Source organism: Myxocyprinus asiaticus, chromosome 19, assembly GCF_019703515.2.
Source record: "Myxocyprinus asiaticus isolate MX2 ecotype Aquarium Trade chromosome 19, UBuf_Myxa_2, whole genome shotgun sequence".
Taxonomy (NCBI): domain Eukaryota; kingdom Metazoa; phylum Chordata; class Actinopteri; order Cypriniformes; family Catostomidae; genus Myxocyprinus; species Myxocyprinus asiaticus.
Window position 1 is genome coordinate 47,351,351 of NC_059362.1, and position 23,219 is coordinate 47,374,569.

Here is a 23,219-nt window from a genome sequence, read left to right on the forward strand (position 1 = left end):
TTGTCACATGTCTGTCAAACATGTTGAGTGATCCAAACATCATCTGCAGCCTGAAACTGAACTTTTGATCAGATTTTAGGAGTGAATGCACTTAACTGCATAGAGAGCTATAGGATGCTCCCTTGCTCCCTATTTAGTGAATCACTTAACCTCCAGTGTGCTGTCTGTCTGCACTGGTCTCAGAACAGTTTGAAATGCACCTTATGTTCATCCTAACTCCATATAAAGCCTCTGAAAGACACATTTTTCAGTTTTTAGATGCATACATTTATTCTCAATGTGATAATACACAGACAGTGAATATTGGATATTTTAACTGAAACTGAGCATATAGTCCACGATATGTGGTCATTGTGTTTAACAGCGTGCCGTTTCGAGATACATTGCTCAAATTTAAAAAATGGCATATCGGATGAAACTAGAGACTCTAATCTTTTGACTCAAACAGGTTTTAATGTAAAAACTTAATGAGGTTTCTTACCAGATGTAGTTTTGTTGGTGTTTCTCTCAAAGACAAACTCCGCTGTGATCAGCACCATGTTGTTTTGTCACATGACTTGGTGCGTCGAAAGTTTAACCCTTTACTGACAGCACAGAGCCTCCTGAACTAAGATTAGTTGGTTTAAATTAAATTAAATTATGCGTTGCGTATAGCGAAGCCAAAATACAATGTCCACGCATGTGTACGCGGGGTCGCACAAGGATAAAAACAGTAATTACAAAGTGCTTTACAGAAAACATAAAAACATGTCAATGTCACATGCATAGAACAGTAAAAATGAAATATAGAATTGAGTTAATGACATTTTTTGTTTTGTTTTTCATTCTGCAATGCACCTTACAGTCCATTTGAAGCCATGAAGGACTATTTCAAGTTCTTCATGATGTTCAGTCTCCCTAAATAATCGATTTGATAGTTCAGCAGGTTTTGATGGTGGTTGTGTAACATACATGTGTTTGTGGCTCTGAGGTGATGAAATAACTTTTTCTCTTACAGTCTTTGAAAATGAGCACACAGATCCCTCATGCTCATCACAGGTAACTGAACTGCACCAAAATAAGTGCATGTTGCAGCAAAAGGTTGATGATTGTGGGCGGATGTTTGTTTGAAATTCTTCATATTCTTAACACAGTGCACACATTTACAAATGTACATAATTATCCCTGATTGCTCCCAGCACCCGTTTCCTGTTTTATGTCATATTGCGTAAAATACCCATATGACAAACTATACTGTTTGATGCATAAAATGCATGCATTTTGACATTTCTATAAAATACTGAAGAAAATTCAATTTCTTTTTGAACAAGTTATAGGCTGAAGTTTAATACATAACTTGAGGTGTTTGTTGAAATAGTAATAGCAATGGTTGCTTCAGCAAACACCAATAAGAATAATATATTGTTCTGCAGACCTTAAAACAGTGACTGCATGCAAAATGTAAGCGTTGCAGTGAAGTCTAAGCTGCCTGCTTGTTTTAGGGTTATTCCATGTCAAATCAACCGAAATTTAGAAAGTTCCCCGGCTAAAAAGTTTTTATTTTGTTCATACTTTTTTCTGAAGAAAGAAACAGAAATGATGATGAAAGCCAAAATATTAAATACCATGGATCAATATTTACTGACAGGTACATTAAACTACAGGCAAAAATAACAACCGTAGTACGCTGGCAGCCACTGGTGCAGCCATGGCTTGCTGGCATCGAACCGCTAACGTCAGAGACTGCTGGGCTAAATAATGTTAGCATCAAAGCTTTCAAAACAACCGCAGCTCAAAAAATAACAAAGCTATTCACATTGTAAACATGTTTCTACACGTTTATACACAGTAAACAAGAACATATAATGTTAATTACAAATATCATATGTACAAAATGACTTGATTATGAATTGTATTCGTTATAACTTCTATTTGTTACATCAGAACATAGGTAGGTTAGGTACTAGATAGGTACTGTAGGTCTATTACTACAATCAGTTGACTTCAGCACCTCTTGTTGCATTATATGCCAATGCAGTCCAAATATGGGGGAAAAAAAACACTTTTCATGCTGTTTTCCCAAAGTTTGAGAGCCTGTAACTCCAGAAGTCTTACAGATATCCTAATATCCTTTTAGATTCTGGTTCAGAACAAACTTTTCTTGTTGTATCCCAATTTTTAAGGCTCTACTTGCTTAAATCCCAGAGATATGAGGCTCTAAATATGGCTCCATCCATAAATTATTACATTTTACCCATTTTCAATGATCGAAAACTAAATGTGGGTCACATGGTATGAAGCTAGCTTTTCTTGTCCAAAAAAACAAAGACCTGAAGAACAACTAATACTGAAACTAGACATGTACCTATATTTGTTCACATAAAAAAATAATGTTAAAATCTTGATTTTTGAGAGTCCAAAAAATACACTGTTATTAAGAATAAGCGACTCTTCGGTTAGTGTTACACTGATTGTTCATCATTAGAGGACCAAACACCAAAAATGCTGAAAATCCGTGTTTTTTTTTTCCCCGCCTCCTTATTACCATTTTTCTACCCTAAAAGTACCTGGGAGAAATCACAGCTGAAAATTGTTCATCTACAAAATAAAGGATTCCTCAGGAAATATTCATCCATTATTTATGTATTTCTTTCACCAGTAAAAAATTATCAAAAACTAAAATTTCAGCCGGGGCCCTTGCATAATCAAACATGCCAAAACAAAGAGGAACCGTCCAACGACCTCAAATATGGTTTAAATTCACGCCGTACCTCGGGAATGAATGAGTCTATTTATTTAGAGCAATCTGCTCTGCCAAAACGGCCCGACTCAATCGCTTTGTTGTGTTCGCGTAGCCGTCTTCGTAAAAGTAATTGCTCCTACCTGCACGGTGATAATGAATCCTGGATGAAGTATTGACCACCTCGAGGTTTTGATTAAGGGTCAGCGGGGCAGAACATGTCTTAATGGATGTGAGGAATCAGCATTCAGGCTGGCGACTTCAACGCTCTGATTACGTTTGGATCTTCGTTAGATCTGGAGAGCGAGAGGAGACACTAAATTAAAGTGAAACATTTTCAATGTGTTCTGTATTTCCTTTCTAAATCGTAATGATATAAATAGAAGACGTTGATAGCATTGCTTTCATTGAGAAGAGCACCACTGATTTGTGTCCAGAATATCTTCCATTCACTGGTCAACTGCTTCTTTAAATCTACATTAGAGTTCAAAGTGAATTTATCACATTTCACACTGTGGATCTCGTGCAGTTATGCACAGCATGAAAAGCATTAAAGTATTATTGGTATGAAGTCAGTATTAGCAAGAGAAATGACATCATATTTACAATGAGAAGTATTTGGAAAGGCTTAAAGCGTCATGCTTGAGAACGATTGAATGAGAATCCAGTAAATCTGTTCAATTATTCAACACTGTCAAACACTGTAATCACCCGTTAGATGAACTGTAGGAAAAACGAATCTTAAAAATGTGATGTATTTAATATCTCAAGTGTTTCTCAGTAACCTCACGTCTCATGTAGACTTTCAGAAGAGATCTCAACAATGTCTCAAACTGGGCTCAGATATCTCTCTTTATTACATCAGGTTCAATGACGTGACACTCATTTATTTATACAAATGTTTTGCAAATATTATGTTATTTAAAAAGGCAAATCACACAAATTGATTACTTGAATACACCTCTTCTACGATGAAAATATGTTCAATTTCTGAGTTCAAAGTCATTTATTTATTTTTTTTCTTAAAAGCTGGAGTTATTTATTACATTGTTTTGGCATAAATAGTTTGGAATAATATTTTACTATTAATTCTTTAAAAAAAATAAGCAGTGAAAATCTTTTAGTTTTAATGTATTATTAATATTTATATTAAAAACTTGCCCAGCATATCAAAGTCATGTGACCAATATATATACTGTGTGTATGTATGTACAGGTGCATCTCAATAAATTAGAATGTCGTGGAAAAGTTCATTTATTTCAGTAATTCAACTCAAATTGTGAAACTCGTGTATTAAATAAATTCAATGCACACAGACTGAAGTAGTTTAAGTCTTTGGTTCTTTTAATTGTGATGATTTTGGCTCACATTTAACAAAAACCCACCAATTCACTATCTCAAAAAATTAGAATACATCATAAGACCAATAAAAAAAACATTTTTAGTGAATTGTTGGCCTTCTGGAAAGTATGTTCATTTACTGTATATGTACTCAATACTTGGTAGGGGCTCCTTTTGCTTTAATTACTGCCTCAATTCGGCGTGGCATGGAGGTGATCAGTTTGTGGCACTGCTGAGGTGGTATGGAAGCCCAGGTTTCTTTGACAGTGGCCTTCAGCTCATCTGCATTTTTTGGTCTCTTGTTTCTCATTTTCCTCTTGACAATACCCCACAGATTCTCTATGGGGTTCAGGTCTGGTGAGTTTGCTGGCCAGTCAAGCACACCAACACCATGGTCATTTAACCAACTCTTGGTGCTTTTGGCAGTGTGGGCAGGTGCCAAATCCTGCTGGAAAATGAAATCAGCATCTTTAAAAAGCTGGTCAGCAGAAGGAAGCATGAAGTGCTCCAAAATTTCTTGGTAAACGGGTGCAGTGACTTTGGTTTTCAAAAAACACAATGGACCAACACCAGCAGATGACATTGCACCCCAAATCATCACAGACTGTGGAAACTTAACACTGGACTTCAAGCAACTTGGGCTATGAGCTTCTCCACACTTCCTCCAGACTCTAGGACCTTGGTTTCCAAATGAAATACAAAACTTGCTCTCATCTGAAAAGAGGACTTTGGACCACTGGGCAACAGTCCAGTTCTTCTTCTCCTTAGCCCAGGTAAGACGCCTCTGACGTTGTCTATGGTTCAGGAGTGGCTTAACAAGAGGAATACGACAACTGTAGCCAAATTTCTTGACACGTCTGTGTGTGGTGGCTCTTGATGCCTTGACCCCAGCCTCAGTCCATTCCTTGTGAAGTTCACCCAAATTCTTGAATCGATTTTGCTGGACAATCATAAGGCTGCGGTTCTCTTGGTTGGTTGTGCATCTTTTTCTTCCACACTTTTTCCTTCCACTCAACTTTCTGTTAACATGCTTGGATACAGCACTCTGTGAACAGCCAGCTTCTTTGGCAATGAATGTTTGTGGCTTACCCTCCTTGTGAAGGGTGTCAATGATTGTCTTCTGGACAACTGTCAGATCAGCAGTCTTCCCCATGATTGTGTAGCCTAGTGAACCAAACTGAGAGACCATTTTGAAGGCTCAGGAAACCTTTGCAGGTGTTTTGAGTTGATTAGCTGATTGGCATGTCACCATATTCTAATTTTTTGAGATAGTGAATTGGTGGGTTTTTGTTAAATGTGAGCCAAAATCATCACAATTAAAAGAACCAAAGACTTAAACTACTTCAGTCTGTGTGCATTGAATTTATTTAGTACACGAGTTTCACAATTTGAGTTGAATTACTGAAATAAATGAACTTTTCCACGACATTCTAATTTATTGAGATGCACCTGTATATATATATTAAAAAAATCACAGATTCATTATGTTTTTACAAAATATCACATTTTGTTCAGGTCACATGGAGTGACCCTAAGAAAATATCTGATGTTTGTGACTCAAAAAAAAAAAATAAAAAATAAAAAAATATATATATATATATATATATATATATATTTTATTTATTTTTTTTTACCTTGTAAAAATATTAAGTTGTGCACACATGTATTCAGGGTGCAAGGAAAGTATTTTAAAACCTCTTACTTGATGGTTACACCACTTGACATTTTTAAAGTCATTAAATAAATCTTTGGTAGAAAATGCTTCAAATGTTTGTTTTTTTGTTTGTTTTTCAGAAATGTATGAAACCAGCACGGACACAGAAATGACATTTCTATGAACTTGACACATGCATTTTAAACTAGATTTTTATTAGATGTCTTATTTTTGTATCTAACTTTATTTTTCATAAATGCAATTAAATGTAAGGTTTTTGCCTTCTGAGAAAAAGACTCCAGTAAATCTCACATACACTCATCGGCCACTTTATTAGGTACACCTGTACACCTACTTATTCATGCGATTATCTAATCAACCAATCGTGTGGCAGCAGTGCATAAAATCATGCAGATACGGGTCAGGAGCTTCAGTTAATATTCACATCGACCATCAGAATGGGGAAAAAATGTGATCTCAGTGATTTGGAGCGTGGCATGATTGTTGGTGCCAGATGGGCTGGTTTGAGTATTTCTGGGATTTTCACACACAACCGTCTCTAGAATTTACTCAGAATGGTGCCAAAAACAAAAAACATCCAGTGAGCGACAGTTCTGTGGACGGAAACACCTTGCTGATGAGAGAGGTCAGAGAAGAATGGCCAGTAAGAGGTCAGTAATGTAATGTTGTTTTGTGTCTCGTCAGATCTTGATGATCCGGTGGTGACGGTACATCAGAGTATCGGTGAAGCTAAAGAACAGTTCTACTACGAGCGAACGGTTTTCCTGCGATGTGTCGCAAACTCCAACCCTCCCGTACGTTACAGCTGGCACCGCGGGCGAGATGTTCTCTCGCAGGGCTCCGATAAAGGTGTCGAGATCTACGAACCCTTCTTTACCCAGGTAAGAATGCAACCCTTACAAAAGTACCATGGTAAAACTATGTTTTCGGCATGGTGTCATGATAATAGTTACTATGTTTTCTGGACATTATTGTGATGGAAATACCATTTTATTTAAAGTACCTGAGTATGGGAATCATACAGTAATACAAAGTACCATGGTGTTGTCATGTGACACCATCACTGTCCCAAAAACAGGTTCCATAACAGTAAGGGGGTTATCACAACACAACATGAATCAGAGCAGCAGTGAAACTAGAATTATTGGCCTTTGACCCTTATCAACAGTATTGTGGTGGTGCAAACGATGGCATCACATGACAATCCCATGGTATTTAATACATTGGTACTTAAATTCCTGCTACTTTTGTACTTGGAAAATTAAGCATCTAATATCTGAAGTACTGAATGATTCGTATATTATTGCACCATGGTATTTACATGGTTTTACAGTGGTACCATGGTAATTTTTTGATTGTTGGGAGTAAAAGGAAAAATATTGACTCTTGTTTCTCTTGCAAGTCAGTACCCAACTTCAGTGATGTATATTTTATTTTATTTCATTTCATTATTTTGGTTTGTTTTGGTATGACTACATGATCTGGACTAATATTATAGTGTATATTAGTGTATTATAATAGTAAATGATTTCTATTTTCATGCTTTGTTTTATTTTATTAAAAAAATTTGCCATGACTACCTGAACTTGACATATATTATTAAAATTGAATTATTTTAATGAGTAATATTATAGTGTATATAAATGTATTATAATACTATATTATTTATATTTTTGTTTTCATTGTTTTTTTTTGTTTGTTTTTTTTTATACGATTACCTGAACTGGAATTATATTTTCATATTTATTTTTAAATTAATTTATTTTAGTATGACTATGTTATCTGGACTTTTATATTATTTATATTGAATTATTTATAATAAGCAGTGTTAGGTGTGTCTGATTACAAAGTAATTAGTTACTGTAATCAGTTACTTTTCAGTCAAAAATAATAAAGTAATGCATTACATTTAAAATTCTTGCAGTCAGATTACAGTTACTGAATTTCAGTGAAAGTAATTACTTCTAAGTAATTAAAAAAGCAATATGTATATTTAAAATATGAATTCATATGTACGTCTGTTAGTGTTACTGTGACCGCTGAAGGGTGTGCGACAATGAATGAGGAGGAAATTTCAATTTAAGCCAAAAAAAAAAAAAAAAAAAAAAAATTTTAAAGGAAAATTAATTTAGAAAGTACCTTAAAAGTAAAATAATTAGTAATGTGATTACTTTTTATATGAAGTAATCAATAAAGCAATCTTATTACATTTTAAGAGAAGTAATTATTAATTTGTAGTGAATTACTTATTTTGAGTAACTTAACTCTGGTAATAAATAATATGATATATTATTAAATATGTATATTAATTATATTTTTATGCTTTTATAAAGCTTTTATATAACTACCTGAAGTGAATTTAGAAACAGTTTTATTTATATTAAATTATTATAATAAGTAATATTATAGTGCATATTAGTGGATTATAATACTGTATTATTTACATTTTCATGCTTTGTTTTGATTTTTAATTTATTTATTTGGACTACCTGAACTGTACTTCTATTTTCATATTTTATTTTATTTTATTTTATATATACAGTATATACTGTATATATATATATATATATATATATATATATATATTGTATGACTATGTGTTCTGGACTTGCAACAATACAAACATCTACATATAAGGGTCCCATATTCATAAGGCACGTTTCTTACACAGGAAGAAAAGAATATACAGAGAAAACACACACACACACACACACACACACACACACACACACACACACACACACAGCTAATCTTTCATTTTAATGTACATCCAGAACTCATCCCATAGGCATATCCCCTCCTCTTTTGCACCATTTACTCTACTAAGCATAGATTCATATGATGCAACTTCTTTCAATTCTGGGGCTTTAGTTGTCTTCCAGTGTCTTAAAATGATTCTACTGGCTGTTGTGATGCCCACCATAATAACAGAAAATGCACATTTTGATACATTTGATATTTGAGACTGATCAGCCTGTAGACATAACTTTGGTGTTAAGGATATTTTAGATCCAAACCAGCCACTTAAAACATCTATAACCCATACCCAATATTGTTTAACAAAACTACATTCCCATATGCAGTGTAAGAAAGTTCCTGTTTCCACCCGGCATTTCTGACATAAATTATCATTCATCAGTTTCATCCTATAAAGTCTTGATGGAGTGTGGTAACATCTATGAAATATCTTGTATTGTGTGAACTTCCCCTGGACTTATATATTATTGATATGGACTTATTATAATAAGTAATATTGTAGTGTATATTAGTGTTTTATTATACTATAGTGTTTATATGTTAATGCTTTAAACGACGTCCTAAACTGGAAATGGTTTAAATAGTTGCAGCAGCATCATGATGAAGCACAGAGCGGTTAATTGGGTTGACAGTTAGCGTGGGTTTGGACAGGAAGTGAGGAGTATAACTGCAGCAGACAAGTTTTAGTGTCTTTCCCTATTGTCCTCATCCCTCCCAGAACGCACATTGAATCTCACATGCTTCATTTGAAACTTAGCGTGAGATCGCTGCTAGTAATTAGCACGTCGTAGCATGTAGCCTCATCTGAATTCATCCTTCAACAGAGAGCTTCAGAAACACACAGAGTAAGCATGATTGGGGCGTATTTGCGTTTGTTGTGTCAGAAAATGTCAACGTACCATTTCACATGCGCAGCAGGCCAGAGAACTGAAGCTCTAACATGCGTCACACGTGTCAGTGGAAGCCGTCAGTAGTGTTTGTGTGTCTCGCTGTAGTTGTCAAGAGAACATCTCACGCCACTGTAATCGTCTCTCTCACTGCATCTGCTTGTCGTCCTGAAACTCCATCTCCTGATCTGTCTCTTTATCTCACGGTTCGTCACAGTAAACACAGTTTCTGTGTATTTTCATATAAGTCATTATAAAGATCTCATTATTTTACATCACAAGCTATTATGATGTCATCTTACCATAAGTTACCAAAAAGATTTACAATTTCCCTTTTTTAATCTCAATATAGTGTTTGGTGCATAAAATACAAATGATAAAAAGTGATATTTTATTCATATTGTATTTGATTGTGATACATTTCAATCCATATTTATAGAGCGAAGAGAGGAAGCTGTCATACTCTCAAACATTTGGTATCTCTGAAAAGCCCAGAGAGTCCTCTGCTAATACCCCAAGATTTACCACTGTAGAAAAACTTACATAACAAAAATGAATTGCTGGACCTCAGGAGGATAATGACCTTTAAAGCCTAATGGATCAAATATGATACATAAAAAAAAGATGTGCAAAATTAAGATTTTTACCATTTCCTTTTATAGCTTGTCTAATGGTACTAAAAACAGTTTCATGTAAAAAAAAAAAAAAACCAAAATCACATTTTCTGACATTTCTTTCATATGTCAGGCTTTACAGGGTTGAACTCTCCAAAAAAAAAGTGGCCCCATTCACTTCCATTGTTAGTGTGTCACTCTAACTTCGATTTGTGCTTTTGTTTAAAGAAAAGGAGGGACGAGTCGAAATTATTTTGTGGTTATCAACAATAAGAGCGTGTTCACACTTGGCAGGTTTGGTTCGATTTCAAACGAACTCTGGTGTGATTGCTCCGTTAGTGCGGTTCATTTGAACAAGTGTGAACACTGCCATCTGAACCAGGTGCGCACCAAACACTGAATAGTGGGTCTCAGTCCGCTTCCAAATGAACTCTGGTGCGGTTCGACTGATATATGAATGCAACATGGACCAAAGACGTCTAAACGGACCAATAGCAGGAAGTAATTTGCCTTTAATACTGACCTCAAGCATACCTGGTTCTTCTCATCATAGGAATTATGTTGTCCATTACAGTTCGGTACAGGCGTCGGAACCGCCGTCAGCCGTCCTTGCAACGGAGGAATTCCTGCCGCTGTTTTGACTCCTTTACACATTTTATTAGCTCTTCATTTGATCTCAGCTGGTAAAAATACCACTATATATACATATATAAACCCAACGAGCGCATTTATCCCAGCAGCCAGCATTGTTTTGGATGTTCGGCAAGTTCCGTCGCCAAATATACGTCATAAAAGCTGTCCAATCAGGTTGTGACCTTATCCTTACGCCTTTTGTTTTGTATCTTTAGGTTCGGTGTTAAAAATGCCAGTGTGAACGCTAAGTGAACCAGGACTAAATGTATCATTTTCTTTTTTTTTTTTGGTCCGGACCAAGAGGACCATGAGAACCGAACTGCAAGTGTGAACACACCCTAAGACACAAATGCTGTCGATTGAGCTTAATTTGTATTTACTTACAGTATATTTACTTATAAAGGAGTGTGTAACAGTATAAGGACGGGCAAGGAGGAGGCGGGAACCGGTTGAACAGTCAACATAACTGTTTAATGATATAAATGAACTTAAAACAACATAAAACATAAATGAACAGACACACATGCAACGCGACCGCGTGCGTCTCTCTCTCTCTCTAGAACCGGCGTCTCCGGTTTCCCCCTTATCTCGCTTTCCCGCTGATCAGCTGATTCAGCGCCGGCCGTGCACCGTCACGGCCCGGCCATGCCCTCCTCCTTGTCACAGAGTGGTGATGGTGTAGTAGACTAAAGCACAGATGTGGTAAGCAGAAGGTTGCCGGTTTGATCCCCCAGTCACCACCATTGTGTCCTTGAGCAAGACACTTAACTCCAGGTTGCTCCGGGGGGGATTGTCCCTGTAATAAGTGCACTGTAAGTTACTTTGGATAAAAGCATCTGCCAAATGCATAAATGTAAATGTTGTATTGAACCGGGAATATTCCTTTAATGTACAGGCATCTCTTGGAATTTCTGTTCATTTAATTCTGCTTCTTTGGCAAACTATGGCATTTTTGTTGTGAAAAACAGTAGCCTAATTATATAATTTAGAAACTAATTTTATATAAATGTAAATATAAATTATATATTAATACACATATGTAGCAACATAGAAGCATGGTACCACCGCAATCTGGACACATTCATTTATTCTTTTCTACTCCCTGATTCTGTTCCAAATGGATTTTTATTCCAATGAGTTTCCCATCAGTGTCTTGACAGCTGAACTGATATCATCCAGACACAGACGATGAGGTCACATCAACAGATCACGCCCGCATAATAAAATTAAATCTGGGGAGGGGGACATCTGATTGATCATTGGAATATTAAAGAGAGAATCACTCTTATTTCTGAGGGCGCCATCTGATATTCTAATCTATTCTGATGAGTGTGACGGCACATCAAGGGACGCGGCCATAAACTCGCCGGGCCGGTCCGTGTCTGCCTCCGATTTAAAGATGCTGTACAAGCATTCAGAACTGACGGGCCTAAAGACCGCCTGCCTCTCTGTGCTGAAATGTGGCGGCAAAAGACGATAAGGCCCCGCGACGCAATCTATAGAGCGGTTATAATTTCCGCAAATTACAATTCTGCCGGTTGGCTTTGAAATGCAGCACAATAATGAGATGGAGATTAATAATGAACACACTTTATTAATTTATTATTTTATTTGTGTGTTATGCATGCTGTGAAAAATTAACACAGGGTGTTATACAGAGAATACAGTGGAGTGGAGTTTCCGAGTCATGTTCTCTTTGAGATTTTAGTTGTCATGTAGTTGATGCTTTGTTGTCTAAAGTGACTTTCAGTGCACTTACTACAGGGATGGAAACCTCTGAAGGAATCTGTAGTTAATAGACTTGCTCAAGGATGATATTGTGCTCTAGTAAATGACCTAGTCTCAGTCACATATCCTGAATGCACTCGTGGGCTTTACTTGAGATTTAGGAAGTTATTGTTTAGTGTTCTATTCTCACTCACTCTTGTCTTGAAGCTACAGATATTGGGGGCCTGGGTAGCTCAGCAAGTATTGACACTGACTACCACCCCTGGAGTCCCGAGTTCGAATCCAGGGTGTGCTGAGTGACTCCAGTCTAGGGGCAGTGGTGGCTCAGCAGTTAAGGCTCTGGGTTACTGATCAGAAGGTCAGGGGTTCAAGCCCCAGCACCACCAAGATGCCACTGTTGGGCCCTTGAGCAAGGCCCTTGACCCTATCTGCTCCAGGGGTGCCGTATCATGGCTGACCCTGCACTCTGACCCCAGCTTAGCTTGGATATGTGAAAAAAAAGAATTTCACTGTATATGTGCAAATGTATAACATGTGATAAATAAATATAATAAAATATATATATATATATTGTTGACTCTTGTATGACCAGTTTCTTGTGATGTTCCTTTTGTAAGTCACTCTGGAGTAGGACTGGGTAAAAAATCTTCATTGATCTTCATTGGAACGATCTCGATGTCGATTCTTAAATTAAAAGATCGATCTTTTACTATATCCCAATTAACCTCATCATTAAAACCACCTGCCTAATATTGTGTTGGTGCCAGATGGGCTGGTTTGAGTATTTCTGGGATTCTGGGACAACAGTCTCTAGAATTTACTCAGAATGGTGCCAAAAACAAAAAACATCCAGTGAGCGGCACTTCTGCGGATAGAAACACCTTGTTGATGAGAGAGGTCAACAGAGAATGACCAGACTGGTTTGAACTGATGAAGTCTTCGGTAACTCAGATAACCGCTCTGTACAATTGTGGCGAGAAGAATATCATCTCTGATTGCTAATCTGAGATTCGGGTCGGCGCAGTTTTGGTGGCACGAGGGGGACCTACATAATATTAGGCAGGTGGTTTTAATGTTGTGGATCATCTGTGTATGTGCAACTCTCTACAATGCGAGTATATCACTCGCATATGCGACCAAATTTCACGCTATGCGACTAAAAATGTCAATGATTCTCCACCGGCTGGTAAATGTTGAGATTTCACTCAGCAGAGATTGAGTAGTGTAGTGATGAAGAAGTTCAGCAACGAGATTTTTTCACCATGCGTTGAGAGTAAAAGTTTGGTTTGACTCGTTTCGTGTAATTTGTGTCCAAAGACGAGATCCACACAATCCATTTGTCATTAGATAATGTCTCTTTTTATATCTTTTCTATTCTTTACAGTCAGTTGTTGATCAAAAACAACAAAACATAAACATTTATTTTTTTTATTACGGACAGCATGGATGAGGTATAGAAGCTATTCAAGTCCTCTCTCATTAATATGCGCTCATTTACAGAGACTGGCGGTTTTCTTAAAGAGACAGTAGCTATTTTTAGCACATGTTCTACAAATCAATGTAAATTCTTGTAAATAGTATAAAATAATGCATTAAACAATTATATATATTTATATATATTATTATTATTTTATTTTTTTTTGTAATGTACCTAGTTAGAAGGCTCAGTGTATAATTAACAGCATTAGCTGGGAGAGATATTTTTTTATATAAACGTAAGCAAAATGGACACTATAACTGAAATATACCCTTATGAATCGGTAACAAATCAAATCGAGAGCTTGTGAATCGGCATCGAGTCGAATTGGGAAATCTGTATCAATACCCAGCACTACTTTGGATAAAAGTGTCTGGTAAATGATTACATTTATATAAATGTATTACCTATTACCTTTCAGTTTCTAGCCCTGGCCCGTATTTACAAAAAATCTTAAAGAGTTGGGGTCTGGGTATCTCAGTGAGTATTGACGCTGACTATCACCCCTGGAGTCGCGAGTTCAAATCCAGGGTGTGCTGAGTGACTCCAGCCAGGTCTCCTAAGCAACCAAATTGGCCCAGTTGTTAGGGAGGGTAGAGTCACATTGGGTAACCTCCTCGTGGTCGTGATTAGTGGTTCTCGCTCTCAATGGGGCGTGTGGTAAGTTGTGCGTGGATCGTGGAGAGTAGCATGAGCCTCCACATGCTGTGAGTCTCCGCGGTGTCATGCACAACGAGTCACGTAATAAGATGCGCGGATTGACGGTCTCAGAAGTGGAGGCATCTGAGACTTGTCCTCTGCCACCTGGTTTGATGTGAGTAACTGCGCCACCACGAGGACCTACTAAGTAGTGGGAATTGGGCATTCCAAATTGGGAGAAAATGGGATCATTATTATTTTTTTTAATCTTAAAGAGTTTAAAACCTTAAACTCAAACGCTTTTTATTCTGCAGTTACTTTAAGCCATAAGTACGCCTTTCATGTTTGTTTCCTGCACTGTGTGATGGGTTTATAACCCACTGGGAACTGTTTTCTCTGAGTTTGAGAGATCTTGAAGCACTATGAATTTAGAGTATAACACCTCTTTATAAACCATCACTCTTTATCTATACTTGAACTTTGGATCATATGAGGAAAATAGGTCATGCCATCAAACTACAGCACAATGTGAGTGTGAAGTGATTTTTGAAGTGGTGATTCAACCACTCACCTCATGAAAAATGGGGTTACTCTGAATCATTGGCTGCTTCAAGCAGGTTTTGACTTTTGTCAGATAAAAATACATCAGAGCTTCTCGACTGGTTTTGCTCCAGGATTTTATATTGGACACTTAATACAGTACCAAATATGTTTATCGTACAAATAACATAAAATTATTAATTATGTTTGGGCCTAAAGACTAGTCACAGTCATGATACAATTAATAATGCACATGTGACAGGCAAATATTTCTGTAATTCTAACAGTTTACATCTTTGATTATAAATGTTATGCCTCCAGTTCTACTACATCTGTGTCTTGTAAATGTATAAGAGGTTGAAGTATACATTTTCACACCACTCTCGCCCTCTCGCCCTCTCGCTCCGAGTTGCAGGGGGAGACAAAAATCCTGAAGCTGAAGAACTTGAGACCTAAAGATTATGCCAACTACAGCTGCATTGCTTCCGTCAGGAACGTGTGTGGCATCGCCGACCGAAGAGTCGTCTTCAGACTCACCAACAGAACAGGTTTGACTCGTCACTTCTATTCTCACACAGATTATCATGAGCCAGATTTAGAAACCTACTTCTGTCAGTCTGTATGACCCCACATAGAAAAATCTAACATGAAACCAATGTTATTGAACGTTCTCAGGTATTGATTTGCATCTTCAGGGTCACTAAATAATACAGCCGTCAATGTGCTAGTACAAGCTCTTAGCCCTGGTGTTTTTGGAAAATATCCATTGAGTTATAATGAAAATACAGGCCGATTGGGAAGCAAAGTCCTCAAAGTTTTCAAATCTGCATTTAGGGTTTCAGTGTAGAAAAATATTCATTCTTTTTAGCCATTTTATTTCTGACTAAACATTATAGCAGCTTTGTTATTGTTTTGTTTTCATGCTGTTCATGTCTTTTATTAGGGGCCAAGCACCGACAGTACAAATGCACCTATGGTATCCGTTAGTGTTCTTTTTCTTCTTCTTCCACCCTTGAATATATGGCAGCCCATAGAACCGTACATAGGAAAGTTATGAAATTTGGCACACAGATAGAGGACACTCTGAAAAGTATCTTACCCAAATTTGGGGTCTCTAACTTAAACTCTCTAGCGCCACCAACTGTTAAAATTTCTGCCCAACTAGATTTTACGCCATATTGAATTTTCCAAAAAACCTACTATTTCAAACTCCTCCTAGACCGTATGTCCGATTTTCCTGAAATGTTGCATGTATCTAGAGACACTAGAGAAAAAAAAGAATTAAAATATTTTTGATAAAACCAAACTGTTCTTGTATAAGGCTTCAACAAATTAGAAGGAGAGCATGCCAAAATAGATGTGAGATTCTATCTTTGCAACACTTTGGCATATTGAAGCGAAATTTGCTATATGTCATAGCCAACATGACTTGGGGGTACCTGCAGTTTTGGCACAGTGCCACCTAGTGGTCAGGATATATGAAAAATTGCTATTTTTGCTAATAACTTCTAAATAGTTTGGCCTAAAATCATGAGACTGGTCTCTTTAGATTCCTTTGGGCATGACGACACCATTTCCGAGGGTACCTACAAAGTTTAGGGCTAGCGCCACCTTGTGGTCAAAAATTATAATAAAATGAGTAAAAATGCTTTTAACAATTGACTAGTTTGATCTAATATCCTGCCGAGTCATGCCGAGTATGATGATACCCAATTTTCCATGGTCAGCCATACTTCCTGTCCACTATTTTAAATGTAATTGAACTTCTCCTAGGCTGTACGTCCGATTTGCACAAAATTTGGCATATATAATCAAGGGACATTCTCGGCCAAAATGTATGAAGAGATTTTTGATAGCCCAAACTGTTCTTGTGAAACGCATCAACGAATTTCATGGCAAGATGCCAAAATGGATCTTAGGCTGTATCTTGGCAACGCTTTGGTGTATTGACATGAAACTGTCAGCACCACCTATTGGTCAAAAGGTAGAATAAATTGCATTGTAAAATAAGCAGTTCTGCTCATGTTTCTTATGCCGCTTTTCTTGAAATCATAATCATTCATGACCAATCATACTTCCTTAAATGCCGTTGGTGTGCTTGGCTCCGTAATTTGTGCTTGCAGCTATATTTTTGAAGTTATAATTGGCCTTTTGTTTGACAAAAGACACTTGCAAACACAGGGATATATACTGTATACTTTGAGGTCATTTCCAGTGTGATGAATGAACCGGATGTAATATCAACATCTTTCTTGACAACCATTGAGGTCATGTGAAGACAATGTAGCATAGTATTGTGATTTTTTTTATTATTATTATTGCATACGGTTTCACAAAATATTTTTTAAATGGTAGGCAGTATACAGTGTACACGGTGCTGCATTTAGTAAGTAGTACTCTAGTATTCCACTCCAAAGGGAATACTTGCATACTTCTTACTGATTGCTTTGCTGTATACACTGAATACTACTAAAATGGTCTAAGTAGTATGGTAGTATTCTGTTCTGCTATTCTGAACATAGCCAAACATTTCTTAACCAACAGGAAGAGAAAGAACAGGAAACCCAACAACAGTGACAAAACACTTTCAAAATAAAAGACATGAACAACACGAGACATGAAAACAAAACAAAGACCAACAGAACTATTACATGTATCATGTTGATCTGCACAGTCTTTGTGCTCTTGCAGCTTCTCCGTCCATCAAGCTGTTGGTGGAAGATCCGATCGTGGTGAATCCTGGGCAGACGGTGTCGCTGGTGTGTATCACGACGGGTGGAGAGCCCGCGCCAGCCCTCACCTGGTCCACCAGTACGGGCGCTCTGCCTGAGAAGAGTGTGGTGAAGAACGGCACCCTTACTCTGCCCGCCATTTCCTCAGAGGATGCTGGTGTCTACAGCTGTGTGGCCAGCAATAACGTGGGAAACCCGGCCAAAAAATCCACAACCATCATCGTTAGAGGTAAAAGAACTCACTTTTTGATTCACAGCATGGGAAAAGCAATGACACAGAATACAAATGTAAATATACAAAAGTTTTTAAAGTTTCATAACACAAGTTAGGAAAAATCATAAACTGTGACTGTATTTATAGTGAGGTTTGCATTTAGTAATAGATGAATTCCAAATGGCATTTTTGCACTCTTGAAGAGCACTGAAGGAATGGGGGAAACGTGTGTAGAGTCGTTCCAAACAAAAGTGACCAACGCAATCCTTTCATTATGGGTTCTTCCTCAAGGCCGATGGCGAAAGGTACATACAATGGTCTTTTTAAGAAATTAATCTTGTTGTGTGTGTGATCCAGAGTGGCGCAACATCTCAATTCATTTTGAAACTTGAATAAATGTGTTCAATTGTTCTCGTAAACGTATGAACGGTCAGTGGAAAACATTCCCCACATATTTACGTAAACATATACATATTTACATACATTATTGCATGTTTGTTTGTTTGTTTTGACAAACATGAAGAGACTGTATGCAATTTTAAATCTATTTAAAAACAGAAAGTGTCAATGCTCAGATTTTTTGTCAATATACTATCTGAAAAGCTCTAAACATTAATTTTGCCATACTTGTGCTGTCATTTTTAATCGATTTTTCTGAAAACATTGATTGTTATGGCAACAGACTTGCTTGGGAAACATTTTTCCTTTGGCACTTTTGTTTCTGTTAGCATGTGAAACATATGTCAGGCTTCAAATAATTGCTCTCATTTTGCTGAAAAGGGCAACACTGTTGGCATTTTACAGTTTATTTTACAATGCTTATTAAAGAGCCAAAATGAACCAATTTGGTTTTATCATATTTGACCCCAAAAGAAGAAGAAAAAAAATAAATAATATTTTTCTTAAAGTAAATGAAGCCTGTTTTTAGGACCATTAAACTTAAACTCTGGGTCATTTTTTGGGCTGCCGCCAGCAATTTTTCACACTCAAATTTAAAAGTTCACCATTCACACATACTGTGGACTAATTGCAAAAAAATTGGTCTAATTTTTTTAGAGAACCACCCAAATAAAATAAAGACAATTACTCATAAATAATATTGTATGTGTTTATAATCATATGCTATATATACTGTATATATATATATATATATATTTTTTTTTTTTTTGTTTGTTTGTTTTATTTTTTTTTATTTTTTTTTTTGTCCTAACTTTGTAAACATGTAATTCTGGTTCTGTTCACTCTTTCTCACTATTAAAAGACTCATTTTATTTGACTAGATGGCAGAAAGTACTAGAAAAGAATTGCTCGTCCATGGACATTCAGTCTAATTTTCAGTTCAAGCACCACCCTCATTGTTTCATCGAATATCTCGGCAGCTGAGTGGACTAGAAGCTCAATTTAAGTATCATTAGAAATCTGAGATCCTCCCCATTGCGATGATATGTAACATTTCATCATCAGTAGTCAAAAAAATATTTTCCTGATGATTTGTTTTGCATGGTTTTCCTTCTGGATAGCATATTTTCTTCTGGACATCTAAGATATAACATTGGGTTATTCAGCCAAGAAAATTCACAGACAAGTAAACAATGGCTAATTGTTTAAAAAAAAATGCATAAGGTAAAAGCAGATATAAAGTTTTTGGCTACTTGGGGCTGACAGCAGCAGTTATTAGAGCATAAAAGAGACGTTTGTATTTGATGACTTACAGAAATCATATTTCACATTGTGATTCTTTTGAAAATCTTTTAAACTGTGGTATTAGTGCAACAGAATAAACTATACAGTCACATTCCTGAGAGTGAGAGCTTTCATTTGATATATTACATTCATATGCTATGTGCTATGTGAAGGACTTTTGTTTTCATTTAAATATTTCTACCCAATTACCACTAGAGGGCGCTGATTTTCAACCTGAATGTTTTGAGGCCTTATTTTATTATTTTAAGTAACATAAATGCAGAATTGATGGTTATCTCTGAAAAGTTCAGATTCTATGATTTCAAATGATACCTCATATGCCTGAATTATGTTTACGGAGACTTTAACGTTTTAAGAGTAACATTTTTCCGTTATATAGCGAAAATATAAGCAATTCTTAACCCCTTAAACCCACAGGCGGGTCCAAAGGGGGTTTGGACCCGCCTGTGGGTTTAAGGGGTTAAGAATTGTTCCATTATTTTTATGATAATTAACCACATTTCCCCCAGCAAATATCAAATATGATTAATACAAATTGAAAAAGGACAAAAAAATAAATAATAAATAAATAAATACATTTATGCATCATGGTAGCTTGTGAATACATTGCCTTTAATCAGTGTTCATTACTGTATTGCTGTAGATTTTAGCCATTTTGATAATGAGAATTTGGGGTTGGCAGACTATTTAATTCTAATAAAAAAAGTATGTCAACAATGACATTTTTTTTCTTCATTTTCTTTAAGCAAAATATAATTTCTTATGTTTTTCTTTTGATTCTGTGGTGACATATGACCTGGATATGTTCTGGACAGGTTTCATGAGATCCACCCAAATGTGTATAATACAGTCAATTACAATAAAGTCCTTAGCTGGGTCTTTAACCTGGTAAAGTGAAGGTTTTTGTGGCAAGAAATATTAAGCAGTCAGAGTTGACACCCCCTAATGAGTGAACGCATGTGTGTGTTTGTGTGAGGTTATGTTTGTTTGTCACACTGGTCCTTGAACAGCCCTCCGAGCATTGCTTTGGCAAACGGCGCATCTGTGTTCGGGCAGATCTCAGCGCGGCAGATGGCGGCTTTTCTCGGCACACTCAAGACAGCTCACGATGACTTTCAGTTTGGCCCGTTCCTCTGGTATCCCAGCATGCTAGTGGCTTACCAACGTCCCTCCGTCAGGATTAAAGGATCTCGACTGCTCGCCAAAAACGGGTCCATTTTCAGCACTTTATTTCATGCGCGTCCAGAGCATCTCTCTCTGTAATAAAAGTGAGCGCCGGAGGTTTCTAACAGACATCACTTTCAATAAAAGGCACCATTTGCCACTCGGTATTCCTCTGAAACTGATACTAGTGCATTTGCCATCCGAAACACCTCTTACCATGTGCCATCACACCTCCGAAAGTGATGTGGGTTTCCTTCAACACTCTGTTACTCTAGGAAATTAGCCGAACAGCAGAAATCAAACATTTCCTAGAACTAGTTTAGAGGAAACCTCTCTGAATCTGTACGTTATTGTTTAAATTGTCTATTGTTTACACTGTTTATACAGTGCATTGTTTACATAGGAGCAATCGCATTGTTCTGTGTGTGTTTACAAGTGTTTAACTCGTCAAATTACCCCTCTGGAAAAAAGTAGCTAGCTGCACTACAATCTATTAACAAAAACCTACTAATCTTTTGACAAATTATAATACAATTAATATTCATTCAAAAAATGCAGTTTGTACACACACAAACACACACACACACACACACACACTCACACAAACACACACACACACAAACACACAAACACACACACACACAAACTCACACTCACACACACACACACACACACAAACACACACAAACACACACACACACACACACAAACACACACACAAACACACACACACACACACACACTCTACACAAACACACACTCACACACACAAACACACACACACACACACTCACACAAACACTCACACACACAAATACACACACTCACACACACACACAAATACAGACTCACACACACACACAAACACACACTCACACAAACACACACACACAAACACACACACACAAACACACACTCTCACACACAAATACACACACTCACACACACACACAAATACAGACTCACACACACACACAAACACACACTCACACAAACACACACACACAAACACACACACACACACACACACACATCTACACACACACACACACAAATACACACACTCACACACAAACACACACTCTCACACACACACACACACACACACACACACAAGAAAATTGTCTGGGTGACAGAAGCTTCCAGTGCAAAGAGAATAAAAAACAAGACACATATGATAAAATAAAATAAACTATAAAACAGTAAATAAAAATAAATGGAGAAATACACAATAGGACAGAATAATGTATGTAGAAATATATAAATACAGATATACAGTTACAGTATGTGCAAGGGAATGTAATATAAAAATGACAAAAATGTCTTAAACTTTAACCAAACGTATAAAAAAAAAAAAGAAAGAAAAAAGGTATTATTAGAAAAATGTACAGTTTTCCTTACACAGTTTTTACACTTTACAGATGATGCATCTCGCAATAATGGCTTGAGTTGTCAATGTCACATCAAAGAATAAAATGTGAATTTTCTCGCAACTTACTTTTTCAGTGGAAATCTATTTGTATAAAAACTGAATTTGCATTTTTGCATTTTGATTTTTTTTTATGCTGAAATCATTTTCAAAAGATTATAATATTTTTATATATCTTACGATAAGCTTAAAATATATTGTATCTATACTTATAATCAACATCTTCAAATTAATAGTTATATATTTTTCCATTCCATTGTTTTTAATTTGATGTAGTTAATTCCCTCATTAAAGATGTTCAGTAGACAGTCTTGTATCTTTGTCTTTTTGTATGATGTTTTAATTTTTTTTTTTTTTTTTGCCTCAAATCAAAGTTTGTGATGTTGTGATTCACCTCGTAGCTGGTTGGTATGGTTCATGGCTTACAACTCTTTTATGAAGGATTTTATTAAATCCCTATGGCAAAAATGAATAGGGAAAATACTTCCGGAATCAAGAGAGCTGAAAAAGTGGTGGTGATATTATTTTATACGGACAAAGTTAAAGGTCTAGCTACATAAGACTAGTTAAAACTGCATCAGAGAGACAGACTGAGACAGTGAGGACATGAACCTTTGGAAATCTGTCTATTTGAGCTGCAGTTGTTTGCATGATTAAATGCGTTGTTCTCTTCAGAAACCACACGGCTCTGTCCATCTCTGGATTATGTGGAGTAGAACAGGGACGTAATCGCGTTAGATGGAGCACATTCACAGCTCGGATCAGAAATGTTGGTGATGTGGTCTCGGCATTGTATAACCAGAATTGAAAACCTCTTAAGCAGATAATATGGAACACATTATATTCACAAAAACAAGTGCAGTCTATCTGCTGTATTCTGAAAAAAGAATGAAGAAAGAAATCAATATGCAGCCTGCACGCCTACGTTAAATCCAGCCTTAAAAGGTAAGTCCAAAACCAGCCTGC

General features: G+C 36.6%; 1 protein-coding gene across 1 annotated transcript in view; it reads left to right on the top strand.

Moving 5' to 3' along the window:
• LOC127409995 (MAM domain-containing glycosylphosphatidylinositol anchor protein 2-like) overlaps window positions 1-23,219 on the top strand; it is a 248,363-nt gene that overhangs the window by 111,529 nt on the left and 113,615 nt on the right. Inside the window, exons 4-6 of the mRNA XM_051644966.1 lie at window positions 6,420-6,616; window positions 15,426-15,558; window positions 17,702-17,971. Coding sequence (XP_051500926.1) covers window positions 6,420-6,616; window positions 15,426-15,558; window positions 17,702-17,971 — 600 coding nt within the window. The remainder of the gene's footprint in view (window positions 1-6,419; window positions 6,617-15,425; window positions 15,559-17,701; window positions 17,972-23,219) is intronic.